This window comes from Anticarsia gemmatalis, chromosome 24 (assembly GCF_050436995.1).
Source record: "Anticarsia gemmatalis isolate Benzon Research Colony breed Stoneville strain chromosome 24, ilAntGemm2 primary, whole genome shotgun sequence".
Lineage (NCBI taxonomy): Eukaryota > Metazoa > Arthropoda > Insecta > Lepidoptera > Erebidae > Anticarsia > Anticarsia gemmatalis.
This window is the reverse complement of record NC_134768.1, coordinates 2,570,796-2,586,244: the sequence shown is the minus strand read 5'-3', so window position 1 is coordinate 2,586,244 and position 15,449 is coordinate 2,570,796. Positions and strand designations below refer to the sequence as shown.

General features: G+C 40.5%; 1 protein-coding gene across 1 annotated transcript; it reads left to right on the top strand.

Annotated features, from left to right (window-relative positions):
* The first annotated feature begins 121 nt into the window (after window positions 1–121).
* On the top strand, window positions 122–15,080 carry Vps16B (Vacuolar protein sorting 16B). The gene is made up of 11 exons (XM_076130273.1): window positions 122–277; window positions 7,465–7,612; window positions 9,851–10,041; window positions 10,253–10,389; window positions 10,482–10,509; window positions 11,051–11,201; window positions 12,725–12,861; window positions 13,143–13,232; window positions 13,769–13,924; window positions 14,407–14,532; window positions 14,944–15,080. The coding sequence occupies exons 1-11, from the start codon at window positions 209–211 to the stop codon at window positions 14,962–14,964; spliced, it is 1,254 nt and encodes a 417-aa protein (XP_075986388.1). The 5' UTR covers window positions 122–208; the 3' UTR covers window positions 14,965–15,080.
* Window positions 15,081–15,449: the final 369 nt, after the last annotated feature.

Below are 15,449 nucleotides of genomic sequence, written 5' to 3'. Positions count from 1 at the left end.
ACTCGCCAATCTGCAAAAATAGGTATACTAATAGTATTTCGATTTTGATGCCATAATGTGTTTGCAATAACAAAACGTAAGGCAACGTCACTCGTCGTCAATAGAGAAGCTGTCATTTGTCAGTAAATTTTTGACATAAACCAACTGTTTATTTACATATTTTTCGTATAAAAATTATATTTAATTTTAAGAAAAGCTGTGATAAATAATGGATGACGACGATTACTGGAATACGAGTGAAACAAAAGCCACAGCGCTGAGTTTCGACGATGATGTTGTGAGTAAAAACTTTTTAAACAGAAAACAACTTTTAGTCATTCAAGTACAGCATACTTTAAATGCTTAGTTGTTTGCCTTTCTCCGAGAGTAATAAAGCAATATGTCTTATTTAATAACTAAAACATTTTAATGAAGTTTGTCTGTATAATAATTATTATTATAGGGTAGTACAATGGTCTGAATTTTGTTAATTCATCAGCTCATTTCTACCTTATTTACTTGGTTGAAAACAACTTTACGTCCAATAAATACATGATAATAAGTACTGGAATATTGTAATAAACCTAGAACATAACAAATAAGCCTTTAAAGTATTGTTTTAACACATACATTGTTGTGCATTTTCACATTTTATTACTTACTTTGTTGCAAACCTTTTGTAATTTTAAACAGTTCAACATAAAACTAAATCCATACATAATGGGGTAATAAAGAAATGGTGAGATGAAGATAAATCCTTGATCTTTTAACAAATGGTAAATTTTGTACATATGGCGAAAAGGATAAGCCAGATGTGTATTTCAAAATAAGGTCCTATTACTGAGCTCTCTGGGGAATAGGTTCTTTTGTAATTTGTCCATTAGCACATAAAATTTGGGAAAGATAAACAGAAAACATATTGCTGATTACAAAAACAAAATATAAAAAAGAATATGATAATGATATTCTCAAAAAAATGATTTTTGTTTTATCACTGAGATTAAAGCTCATTTGAATATAGGCTGAATAAAGGCCATATGTGTTTATAACATCACTGTTATGTTAAGATTGGAGGTATCATTTGTTGCACCTTATTAAAGGCCTTCGGGCGGCTTAAATAACTTTGATACTAGCTTACCAGTTACCAAAAATTAAGTAGCTATTCATGATAATTTATATTTAACATGGTAGTGGCAATAGCCTCATCTCCTGTCACACACATATAGATCTAAGGCCTCAGCCTACACTTGTAGGTACAACAGTAATGACTGTATAAAATAAACTAGCTCACCCACGCAACTTCGCTTGCGTTACATAAGAGAGAATAGGTCAAAATTTCCTCCGTTTTTGTAACATTTTTCACTGGTACTCTGCTCCTATTGGTCGTAGTGTGATGATATATAGCCTATCTTATCTTATCTTATCTTAGGGGTGGGGGTGCCAGTTAATGACTGGCTGACACTTCGACCATTCCTGATCCTTTGTGTCACCCCCTCCTTTGCTGCTCTAGACGTTGGGGGGCAGGGCAAAACTTATCAGTTTTGCTATGCACCCCACCGGAAGCAGCCTGTAGTCTTCTGGTTTAGGGTAACCGCATCCTAGAAGATCCATTCTTTTCCTTCCTAAAGCATCACACTCGCACAGTATGTGTTTCATGGTTTCTGCTTCTTCATTGCAGTGCCTGCATTTGGGGTCATCTATGGCACCTATTTTGTTTAACATGTAGTTCGTGCCGTAGTGTCCTGTGAAAGCACCAAGTATTTTCTTGATGCTGTCTTTGCTGAGGTTTATTAGGTTATTACTCCAGCTTTTGTTGACGTTATTTATGAACAGTTTCGAATGGGTTAGTCCAGATATGGCTTTCCATTCTTTCAGATGCTGGTCCCTGGTGAAGTTGGTTATTGCCAGTTTGACTGTCGCATCAGGTAGTCCAATTATTGGTTCTGGACCTATTGGGAGTGATTCTGATCCTTTCCGTGCAAGTTCATCAGCTTTCTCATTCCCATCTATGCCCGCATGGCCTGGTACCCAAACTAGCCTAACGTTGTTTGTACGACCTACCTTGTTCAGGTTCTTTATGCAATTCAGTACAAGTCCCGAATTGACCTTAAAACAGCAGAGAGCTTTAATAGCTGCTTGACTGTCGCTGAGTATATAAATGTCGCGATTTTTTGTATCTCGTTTTATAATCTCTTGGGTGCATTCGATGATTGCGTGTACTTCTGCTTGGAAGACTGAAGCATATCTGCCTAGGCTAGTGCTTATGCTGCAGTCCTCCGAGTGAACGCCTGCTCCTGTGCCGTTCTGCATTTTGGAGCCATCGGTGTACCATATCTGTCTCGATTTGGTTTGTGTGTAGAGACCTTGACTCCATTCTTCTCTCGTCGGAATCGTCATCTTAAAGTTTCTGTGAGTGACTAGTATTGTCTGTATTTTGTCAGAGTTCATATCTAGCATCTCTTTTAGATGAGGTTTTATGCCCATGTTTGTATGGTTGCACGTCATCATCTTCCTTGTCCCGAGGTTTGCATCTTTGAGTCTTTTCAACGCATTGATTGCCTCTCTTTGGACTGTAAGGTGCAAAGGAGTGATTCCAAGTAAGGTTTCCATTGCCGCCGTTGGTGTTGTTCTGAAGGCACCTGTTATAGACATGCAGGCAACCCTTTGGATTGTGCTGAGCGCTTTCTTGCATGTCTCTTTATTGGTTCTTGGCCACCATACTACACTTCCATACTTGATGATGGGTAGGATCATCATTGTGTAGATCCAGTATAGTACCTTTGGTTGGAGTCCCCATGTTTTGCCATAGGCCCTCCTGAGCATGCCAAAAATTCTTAAGGATTTATTGGTTATATGCTCCTGGTGTTTTTTCCAGGTCAGATCTTTGTCCAGTATGAGTCCTAAGTATTTGACCTGTGTCGACCATTGTAATTCTTCTCCTGCCATCTTTAGGCTTTTGAAGTTTTTGAGGTCTCTTTTCCTAGTAAAGTACATCGTGGTGGTTTTACTAGGGTTGATGGATAGGTGGTTTTCTCTGCTCCATCTTTCTGCTATTTTGATCGCTTCTTGTGACAACTGCGAGACGATCGTCGGAATTTTTCCGTTGACCATAATGGCTAGGTCATCTGCGTAACCTACCGTGTAGAATGGTCCTGTGTTCAGTTCTTTCATTAGCGAATCGACCACTAGGCTCCACAGCAGAGGCGACAGCACCCCTCCCTGTGGGCAGCCTCTGGTTGTTTTGATGTGGATTGTATCGCCAGCTAACGTGGAACTGATAACTCTGTTTTGCAGCATATTCCCGATCCATCTGCAGATGGTTGGGTTCACGCCATGTTTTAAAGCAGCATCTTGGATAGCTTCGAAGGTGGTTCTGTCAAAGGCCCCTTCTATATCTATGAAGGTGGCCACGCATATTTCTTTGCTTTCCAGTGCTGCCTCTGCTCGTTCTATCACTAGATGAAGAGCTGTTTCGGTCGATTTCCCTTGTTGATAAGCACATTGCCTATCGTGGAGTGGATTGTTTCTTAAAGGTCCGTCTCTTATATGTTTGTCAATCAGCTTTTCGATCGTTTTAAGTAGAAACGATGTAAGGCTGATGGGTCGATATGACCTAACATCTTCGTAGTTTGTTTTTCCCGGTTTAGGCAGGTATACTACTTTCACTTTTGACCATAGTTTTGGTATATGGCCATAGGCTAGGCATGCTCTGTAAATACGCACCAAGTGTGGTATTAACACATTGCTGCCTTTTTGTAGGAGTATGGGGTATATACCATCTGGTCCTGGTGATTTGTAGGGCTTAAAGCTGTCAATTGCCCATTTCAGAAGGTTCCCATCTACTATTTTCCTGGCTGTGTTCCATTCAGCCCTTGACGTCTTGATGAGATTTTCTTCGCTATGCGTTATATCTTCATCTGTCATTATGTTGATGATAGTTGAGCCTGGGAAATGTTCGGTAGCCATAATGCGTAGCGTTTCTTCCCCAGATTCTGTGAGTTTCCCGTCTTTGTTTTTGATACTGGTGAGCGGGCTCTCTTTGGCCAGCGATAGTGCTTTGGTCAGTCTCATGCTTTCTGGAAGCGAGCTAATTAGGCCGCAATGATCGGTCCAGGATTTTCGCTTGCTTTTCCTTACAGCTTTGTGATATTCAGTTAGCTTTTTTGAATAGTCACTGTAGTCATTTCGGGCCTTAGCTCTATTAAAGGCGATTCTGGTTTCGCGTTTTAGAGCCTCCAGTTCCTTGTTCCACCAAGGGACTTTTTTGGGTTTGATTTCTTTTGCCGGGCAGTTATCCGTCCAGGCCTGTGTGATCGTTTTCGATAACCGGTCTGCTTCAAGTTCTATATCCAGGGTAGAATTGAGCTTGCACTTCGGGTCACCTAGCAAGATCTTTAGATCTTTGCTATAGTTAACCCAGTCCGTGTGTTTGGGATTCCTTCTGATCGTAGCTGTGTCTACGCGAGTCGTCCCATAGTTAAAGCATATATATCTATGATCTGAAAGCGAGATTTCATTTGATACATGCCAGTTAGCGATATGATTGCTAGCAGTGTTAGTGGCTAGGGTTATATCTATTACCTCACCTCTCCGCGCATTGACGAAGGTAGGGCTGTTTCCTCGGTTGAGTAATTGTAAAGGAGAACTTACCAGATATTCCAGTACTTTTTCTCCCCTTCTATTGGTGTCCGAGCTGCCCCAGATCACGTGGTGAGCATTTGCATCGCATCCAATAATGATGTCCATCTTGTGCTGGATGCTGTGGTTAACCAGACCTTCAAGTTGTGTTGGGATCGGGTTAGGTTCCTCATAGGGAAGGTAGACAGCGGCAGAGATGATGGTCTTGCTGCTATCTTTTCCCCCTGTGTTGATCTTGACTGCCGTCAGATCCCTGTAGCAGAAGTCGTGCAGAGGCCATGCATTTACGCCATTCCTGGTGTATATGCACGTTCTCACACCGTTATTAGTGTTTCTGGAGTTCCATATTGTTCCTCCAGTGTCGTCTAATCCTTTGATTTCCCCTTTATATATGTAGGGTTCTTGTATGAGAGCAATGTCGAATTTGCCTCCTTTTAGGGCTCGTGCCAGAAGGGCCGTAGCCGCCTTGTTGTGCTGTAGGTTGATTTGAACGTACCTTAAACCCTCCATGTTGATGGTTGATTGGGGGCTCATTTGGTGGTGGAGGTGGGGGGGGCAACTATGGGTCGCCGCCCGCCTCGCTGTCTGGAGACGGCTCTAGGAGAGCGTCCTCCTCAAGCGCCAGGTTCCGCATTTCCCCAAAAAGGTCCTCAGTGCCAATGGTTGACACTGGGGATGGCGGGGCTCCAGGGGTCATGGGGCGCTGAGGTGGGTTCGCAGGCTCCGTCATTGTCGTTGAGGCGGGAGGGTCGCCTTCCTCAGGCGGCTCTCGTTGCTCCTCCCCTGACGTACTGGCCACCGGGGAGGCATCCTCTAGCAGTTTAAAAATGCTGAAATCGATGCCGGTGGGTAGCCTGTAGTCCCGGGCTTTGATGAACTCGGCCGAGTCCTTGTCCATCATGACGATTCTCCGCACCGTGAACTCGTCATTCTGGGTGTCGATGACTCGCCATTCCTGTGTTTTCAGGCCCGGGTTCATCTTCTCCACCAGCATCAGCACCCGCCTGTTGTCCTTTTCGGACGCGGCGCGCGACTTCCAGGCCATTTTGACCGGCTTCGGTAGGTCTTTGGCTGCCACTACTCTAATAATTTTATCCTCACCTACCTTTGAGCCGGTGAGCTCCTTCAGCCATTTCGCTGAGGTCTCATCGGCGCAGGTGAAGAACAGTGCCCCGGACACAATGTTGCCCATGTTGACGAGGGGCGGCGGACCGGTCATCGCCATCAGCCGGTCGAACATCAGGTCCTGCACTTTGTGTCCTTCCTTGATGGTCATCTTCCTTTCAGGATACCCTTCAAGGATGACCGCCATCCTGAGGCTGGCCGCAACGACGTCTCGGTAGGAGCCCTGGGTTTTTGGCTTTTTGGCCTCCCGGGCTTGCTCTTGTGACCCGTCGCTTACCTCCCTTGCACGTTTGGTAGGTGCATCGTTGTTGCTCTGGAGTGCCTGCAGCTTCCTCAGCCGACGATTACGCCTTTGTGCTGATGCGCTAGGGCCCTCCTGCGTGCCTTTGGGTTTGGTATTGGGGTCAGAGGTCGGTGGCCCACAGGGGCCCCTAGAGGCCACCCCGGTCCTTCCGCTCTGGAATCTCCCGCCACTGCTCCCTGGGGCACTTTCGTTCGCCGGAGGTTGGGTCGCCTTATCGACACCGTTCGGGCCTGTTGTGGCCCGTTCGGTTTGCCTTTCGGGCTTCCCCTCCGCTTTTGACCCAACTTTGGGGTTGGCTTTGGCTCCAGCTTGTCGTGGCAGCCCACAGGTTCTCTTGCGAGACACCTCGGTCCAGCTACACGAGTCGCTGTCGCCTCCGCTGACGCCCTCAGTAGTCTTTGCGCTTAGCGCGGTAGGTGCTTTCGCACTGGATTGGGTTTGGTTATTTGATAATTTATCCATACCTTTGTTTAAATGTGATTCGTCAGTCCGGCTCCTCACCCTCCTCGGAGCCCTCATGTGGGGATGCTCTATAGCACCAAGGCTACCGGACTGATATAGCTCCCCGAAGTGCGTCGCCGACGAGACTAAACGGTGCAAAAACAACTCACCTGTTACCACAACCTGCGAGAGGTCCTGCTCCGCCGTCTGCCGACTCCATCACTCCAGGAAGCTCGCCAGCATCCGTCTGACCGGATGCTTCAGCCGCTTGATCGCAGGTGGCTAGCCCTTGACCGCCCGTTTCGGAGGAAATCCAGACCAAAGAGGCGTGTTGCCTCCTGCCAGCCGCAGCTGACATTCAGCTCAACCCCCAGGATTCTTTCATCCACTCCTTACGGGTTCCCGCGCACGGCACAAACACGCAGGAGGTCAATTCTATCCACCATCTTGTCTGTAAGATGATGAACTCGCAAAGGTGTGACCTCAGCATCCTTGCGATAGGCGCCCAGTAGTTTCGGTTATATCCATTTCTGAGGGAACTGGACCAATAACAGGGCAAGCAACCACGGGAAGGATAACTACTGGACTTGCCTTAGGGATCTTCACGACTGTTGCGCTCTCCCCTAAGACCTCGCTCTCACAGTGCTTCTGATGGAGGCACTATGAGGGGTTTGTACTTATGCTACCATGCGTCTGTGCAGGCAAGCGTGTGAAAAGCAAGCGAGAAGCATGTCGTGATTATTCAAACTGCAAAAGCATATGCACATCCCCACCCCAATATAGAAATATAGCCTATAGCCTACCTCGATAAATGGACTATCTAACACTGAAATAATTTTTCAAATCGGACCAGTAGTTCCTGAGATTAGCGCATTCAAACAAACAAACAATCAAACAAACAAACTCTTCAGCTTTATAATATTAGTATAGATTATAATATTAGTATAGATAAAATCATATGTAATTGTTTGTTCCAGTTATCACCTCAAGAGATCTTAGCCATTGGTCAGAAGTCATACCCAGGACAAAGCGAGGAGAGCATCTTCAGTAATGTCAGCATCACTCCGGCCAAGTCAGCTGCTGTACCACTTAGCAGCCTCGTGTCATCTAAGGTCTTGGAACTGAGTATGTGGACACACACTTAACTTTAGTTAGTTATTTAGCTGTACTTATTAAAGTTAAAGTACCTTCTTGATAAGTATTAGTTCACGTATCAAATAAAACACTGACAATGTTTTTCAGAAATTTGTTCCTTTATCTTGCAAATAGGTTATCTGACACTTCTAGTAATCGTGAAACTGCTCTAGCTTTTGTTTCACGAATTAGAAAATTGTCAACTGCTTTTATAAATTTACTGTAACTCTATAGCTTATCTGTACTTTAAGTAAGCTATAAAACTGGCCCCTAGTTTAAGCAATAGTCTAAAACAATTTTGTTTACCTTCATTTGTGTCTTGACGTTTCGGCCAAGATTGCGTGGATTGTGGTCATTGTTAACAACCTTAAGGATATTGTTACTTTATTTTACAGAGAACTTAAGACATAATAATATAAAGCCAAATTGAGTATCTATCTTGAATGACGCAAAAAAAGTTTTAAACAAAAATCATACACGTTTTACGTAGGGCAGTAAAGTGACCATTATTTTCAATACAGCACATAAAAAATAAAATAATTTGTTTGTTTACGACATTTTTATACTGTTTATACCAAATTTTTACTATTATAAGTAGATAATATATTCAATCATTCCGCCAAAATTCATCAAAACGAGTTCCGCCGTTTAGCAATATTTTTCACAATATTACACAAGTTGTGCAATATTTAATAATGTGGACTTTAACTGTGAGAAATATTGAATAATGAAGTTGAATAAAAACTGAGTACATACATCTATACTATCTATACTAATATTATAAAGCTGAAGAGTTTGTTTGTTTGTTTGTTTGAACGCGCTAATCTCAGGAACTACTGGTCCGATTTGAAAAATTCTTTCAGTGTTAGATAGCCCATTTATCGAGGAAGGTTATAGGCTATATAACATCACGCTACGGTCATTAGGAGCGGAGTAGCAACGAAAAATGTTATAAAAACGGGGAACATTTTTACCAATTCTCTTAGGTGACGCAAGCGAAGTTGCGCGAGTCAGCTAGTACAAAATAACAAGATTTATAAAAACATGTCGGAAAATACACAAGACCATTTAAAAAGTGTGAGTTTTGTGGTTTGTAAGGAGCTGGCCATTAATCATGTGATGAGATTAGTGACTTTTGAACCGTCCTCTCCTTTGTGATATGCGATATGCAAAGCTTGTGTATAGTATACAGTAAAACGAACAAAAAATGCAAATCTTACTCCCTTATTCAAGAGCTAATAACCTTAGCCATAAGCATCCTTTAATATCAAGTAAAGATCACTCGCTTCTCAATACCTTAAAAACCACGACACCTTACGTGTTTAATGGATAACCCTTTTAGTGAGTGCTAATATTTTTGTATAGTTAAATATGACAGGTTATTCCTACCTTATTAGAGACTTTGTTTATACAAGAACTTTAATAAAAAGTTTATCAAAGTGCCTTGTTAATGGTATTATGAATAAATGTTTAACTTATCAAATAATATTGAATACATAATTGGGTAAATACATTTCAATAAAAACATTACCCTCTGGTCTGGGTAAAACATGTTTACGACCACTCAACATGTGGTCTTGTTCGATTACCGGGTAGGCCAAAGTGCTATGGGTCTTTTTACCCGACTGCGCAACGCACCGGAGGGTAATGTGTTATGGGTAAGTATACTATGTACTTATGTATGAATAGTAGATCGGAATTTACTAATGCAGCTGGCCAAAAAAATAATTACTTGAGTAACCACAGCTATACTTTATTTACCTACAATTAGTAACTACATACTAATAATTCCTTCCCCATGGCGAGATAGATTCCAACTAGAAACAAATATTTGCACAATCCACAATGTCCATGAGGCACAAGAGCAATGTTAAAATCCGGCCAAGTGCAAGTTGGACTCGCGCACGAAGGGTACCGTTAAGTATCGTACCATCATCTATAATAGAAAATTCAAATAAAGAATACATAATTTGTGAAAATTTCAGCTTCCTAGCTATTACGGTTTATGAGATACAGCCTGGTGACAGACGGACGTACGGACGGACAGACACACAACGGATTCTTAGTAATAGGGTTCTATTTTTACCTTATAGATGCGCAATTCTCAAAACAATCTGTCTATCTATGTCTTTAAGCCGTCAAAATTGCACATCCGCTATGGATAAACTGTTGATTCAACACTAATTGTAACATCCTATGTACACAGTTATGTATATTATCCATTTCCAGTACTCCTCGCCCAATCAGGCAAGGATCCATCCAGGCAGCCGAAGCAGGACTCCGAAGAGACGGTCGCCATGACTCTCAAAAGACTGACCCTCGGCCGGAGCTGTTCTTTACACGTGCATCGAAGTATGAAGAGTAAGAGAGAACTGCTGGATGGAGCGCTCGCTATTGGCGATGGAAATGCTGTTTTAACTGTAAGTATGATATTGTAATCATTAACAAACGTAGATATTAGTAGTAGTAAAAATATTTTAGTGAACAATTAACAGTTTCATAATTTATGCTCATTTCTTTACAATAAATCATAATTTTTTCATATCTTATAATATTTAAAAAAATGCTCTTTTTATCAAATAAATAACCTTTAGTACTGGTGTCTATTATGTTTTTCTTTATTATTTCCAGGTAGTATTATTTCTAATACAAACATTAAACAAGAAACTGGTGTATGAGTTGTTATCCTCTCGACCAGTAGCCCTCAACCACTACATAGCATTTCTACACAGTGAGGGAAAGATCACTGAACTCACTGATTTGTTAACGTAAGTATATGTATATTAACAACAATAGGTACTATGCTGTGTGTGCTATGAAAATGTCTTTTTTATTAAATCATTTTGCTTTGAATTTACAGAATGCTTGGTCGAAGTCCAGAGGCGGCTGTAAGTATTTAAAGAATCACATTGTTTGTTGAATATTTTAAAATAATAGTAACATTTTCTCATATAAATAAATATGTATCGTAGTCAGGTCGCATGTAATCTTAGTAAAAAAATGATTTGATTAAAAAATGTAGCTTGTATTTGTTCTTTGGTCTTCAATTACTGTCTCCATGCTAAATTTTATGGTAATGAATGTAGTCATAAAGGGTTACTAATCTTCAGGCCAGACTTTCCATGAAAATGCCCTAAAGCAATTTCTATACAAGACAAATGAACCGAATATTGTAATAATAGGTCGGGGAAAAAGTCTTTTCGCATTATAGTATGTATGAACTTGTCTTAAATCTTTTCTCTACACAAAAAGCTCGATATTTGGGTACCTCGCGCGCTCACTGAAAGAAACCTAATGAACCGTGTACTCATTTGTGATTCTTGAAGCCAAAGAGATTTTATTACAAGTTCATACATACTATAATGCGAAAAGACTTTTTCCTCGACCTAATAAAATATTCTCACAGTATTTCTATATGTTATTTTCCAGATGTATCAATACCAGCACATAGTAAAGACACAAGGCAACAACACAGACGCGCTACTTCGCAAGCTGATGAACCTCATGTGTAACCACTTCGAGCAGCCCGGCGTGGAGCAGCACCAAGCCAACATGCTGGCCGACTACATCAAGTTGTTAGGTAAATATATACTAATATATAAACACACAAACACACAAGCAACAACACAGACGCGCTACTTCGCAAGCTGATGAACCTGATGTGTAACCACTTCGAGCAGCCCGGCGTGGAGCAGCACCAAGCCAACATGCTGGCCGACTACATCAAGTTGTTAGGTAAATATATACTAATATATAAACAAACAAACACACATAGCAACAACACAGACGCGCTACTTCGCAAGCTGATGAACCTGATGTGTAACCACTTCGAGCAGCCCGGCGTGGAGCAGCACCAAGCCACCATGCTGGCCGACTACATCAAGTTGTTAGGTAAATATATACTAATATATAAACACACAAACACACAAGCAACAACACAGACGCGCTACTTCGCAAGCTGATGAACCTGATGTGTAACCACTTCGAGCAGCCCGGCGTGGAGCAGCACCAAGCCACCATGCTGGCCGACTACATCAAGTTGTTAGGTAAATATATACTAATATATAAACACACAAACACACAAGCAACAACACAGACGCGCTACTTCGCAAGCTGATGAACCTGATGTGTAACCACTTCGAGCAGCCCGGCGTGGAGCAGCACCAAGCCAACATGCTGGCCGACTACATCAAGTTGTTAGGTAAATATATACTAATATATAAACAAACAAACACACATAGCAACAACACAGACGCGCTACTTCGCAAGCTGATGAACCTGTTGTGTAACCACTTCGAGCAGCCCGGCGTGGAGCAGCACCAAGCCACCATGCTGGCCGACTACATCAAGTTGTTAGGTAAATATATACTAATCTTTACTAATCTATACTAATATTATAAATCTATACTAATATTATAAAGCTGAAGAGTTTGTTTGTTTGTTTGTTGGTTTGAACGCGCTAATCTCCGGAACTACTGGTCCGATTTGAAAAATTCTTTCAGTGTTAGATAGCCCATTTATCGAGGAAGGCTATATATCGTCATGCTACGACCAATAGGAGCAGAGTACCTGTAAAAAATGTTACGAAAACGGGGAAAATTATTACTCGTTCTCTCTTATGTGACGCAAGCGAAGTTGCGCGGGTCAGCTATATATTATATTAGGCATTATAGAATAAATTAGTCTAGTGTATAAGTCTGGAATAATACATCTCTTTGCACAACTTATACAACTTAACCTGATGCCAAACTGATCAGAGCTTGTAATGTAACTAGATTTGCTTATCATTCAAATATTTGTTTTCGGTCTGAATTCAACCGTAATATTTTAATTGTCTAAACCTGAGTGGTACTTAAAGCACGACTGCCGTGTGGTGTTTAAACCGCTCCCTAATATCCTAATGTGTGTGGCTACGTATCTACTTAACCAAAGAATATTCAATTTTGCGGTAAAAAGTAAAAATGTAGTAAATGTGTAGTGTAAAATGTATTTGAGATTCTCAGTTCGGACAGACTCTTTGAACCGATATTGTTTTGAAGCAATAAGTTAGCCTTTAGAGATACATTTATTACAGGTTTTAAGTTAATTTCTTTATATTTTCAGAATGGCAGAAGCACATAAACAAGCCGGAGCTGCCTTACAAGTCAGTGATACAGTGGCTGGCACACAACTGCGCTCAACACTGGCACGAAGGAGCTGGCAACGCTATGTCACCACTCACACTGTGTCAACGACATAAGGTAATAATTGTGTAGTAGGATATCGATCTGGTTCATATAAAGACTGACCGATGTACGAAACCACCTCAATTGGGCTCATTTCCATAATATTGTAATTTATATTTTTTTCTTTCTTTCTTTATCAAAGAGAACAAAATAGCATCTGCCAAATCGGTTTAGCCGTTCTCGAGTTTACGCTTAGCAACACATTTAGCGATTTATTTATTGTTTGTGACATAACTTTGTCACAAGGATATAAATTTTAACGTCTATGTAATTAATGGATAAATGTTATTTTTCAGATAACTCCTTTACAATACGACTGGGTAGTGCTCAATGTTCACGCGAAGTCAGCCAAATGGGATATTGTTGAATCTCTCTTCACTAAGAAAGTAAGTTTGTTTTAAAGATATCTGGAAATAGAAATGTAAACCTTCAACTTAATGACGCACTCTACGGCGCTGTGGAGGTCACGTCACTGCCACAATGTCAATTCCACACCCCAACCTCTCCGTTGGAAGGTCGTGAGTTCGATTCCCACTTGAGAAAAATATTTTTACGATCAACAAATCGACGTTTCGAGTCAAATTATACTTTCTTTTGTACAATTCTTAGTCCAGAAGTTGTCAACTTTTAGAGTCACCCATTGCATAGCTTCCACTCTTATTATTGGTCTAAGTCGACACGAACAATAGACTTAGAGAAATAGCTGTTTCGGGTCTGATCGTGCTTTGCGTCCGTTGTTTGTATGTTTGTAAAAGTCCCCGCGACACAAGAGCAATTCTTAATGCAAATAAATTCAATTCTAAATGAGTTGTTACTTTAAAAGAAAAAAAAATGGGAATAGTATCCACGACATTCACACGCAGTCTTACCTTTAAACTTTAACCAATATGCCTCGGACTAAAATCTTGTTATAATGTTCCAGGACTGGCTGGGTCGTACCACAGTATCATCCCACATTCCAATAGAGACGTTGCTAGCGCGACTGAGCGAGCTACAAGCTAGCAAGCGACTGTTAGCGACCTGCGTCAATAAAGTCGCAGGCAACGACGACAGGCTGCGACTAGCGCATATGTATAAGGTAAATATTTATTTATACTGCGCTATTGCCACTAAACTGTATCAGTTATGTAAACAAATGTTATTCTACTCGAACTACTTATGCCATTGCAAAATACCGGTCTAACTGAAACACCAGTCAATATGCGCATTTAATTTTATAAAAAAATATTTCAATTATATAAACTGTCTAAAAATTGGATCGTTTTACTGCCCTTCTGCGAAATTTTATACCGTTACACTACAGGGATGCATAATACACTAAGTAATGAAGAACTTACTAACTCAACAGGTTTTGCTGTGTCAAATTAATTATCAGCTAAAAATTTTAATGGGAAAGATTTTTTTATCATTTTTTTTTTTCGCGTCAAGTTTAATTTAAGTCAAAAATTCAGACGACACTTTATTTCTATGCGCCTAAAATTAGCCTTAATAACCTTATACCGACGTAACACATATAATGTTATACTAAAATAACAGTCCTAATTATATTGTAATTCACAGATACACTCAGTAGTAATAGAAACGCTAGCGAAGCAGAAAGACCGGGCGGCACTCACTAACTACAAGATGACGCTCAACCCACAGTCAGAAGAATATATACTAGCGGAAAATACTCTACGGGATACGGTAAGTTAACATTAATATAGCCTATTATAACATGTCCCACTGCTGGGCAAAGGTCTCCTCTCAGGATGAGGGAAGGGTTAGTCCTTCAGTGCTCCACGCTGGTTCCGTGCGAGTTAAGATCTTTATATTAGGTCGGGGAAAAAGTCTTTTCGCATTATAGTATGCGGCTGCAAGAGGGTCCTATAGACCTAGAATGGTCGAGCCAAAAAATATTTTCTGAAATAATCTGCTTAATACCGGCCTCGTTATCAAATTGCGAACTTTTACTGAGACTTGATATTAGAAAAGCCAGTTCAGATTTTGCCCGACCCGGTAATCAAACACAGGACATCCTTACCAGTCGTATACACGATGCAGAACACGGAGACAGTTTCGACGTTTTGACATAAATTTGTTATTTTTTTGTTTCAGTCAATAAAATGGAAGAATTAAAAACTACGCAGGAGTTACAAGAAAAAACATGACAGTATATTGAATCTATATAGCTTTTATATTATTATATTTAATTATCTTAATTGTAAAATAAAAATAAAATGTTTTAAACGAAATGTGTGTTTGTCTTGCCCTTTTAAAGGTGAATTTGGGAACTATTTGATCGATGTCTTAATAATTGTTAGTAGGTATTTCTGTAAAAAGTTAAATTGAATTTGGCTTAAAAATGTTGTAACAATTGTTCAGAAACATAATAATGAAATTATTAAAAAAATAATATTGATAAAAGTATGATTACGTAAAAATGTTTATTGATCGTAAAATTATTTATCTTTTTGTGGTTTTTACCAAGGTATGAAGTAAAATTAAGATTAAAATATACATGTATTCTTTAAAGTCGTTTTTTTTCTCAAACATAATAAAAATATTTTACCTGAAAAGATTTAGTTTGTTGCCTTGATCGATGTTGCAACCAAATTTACACT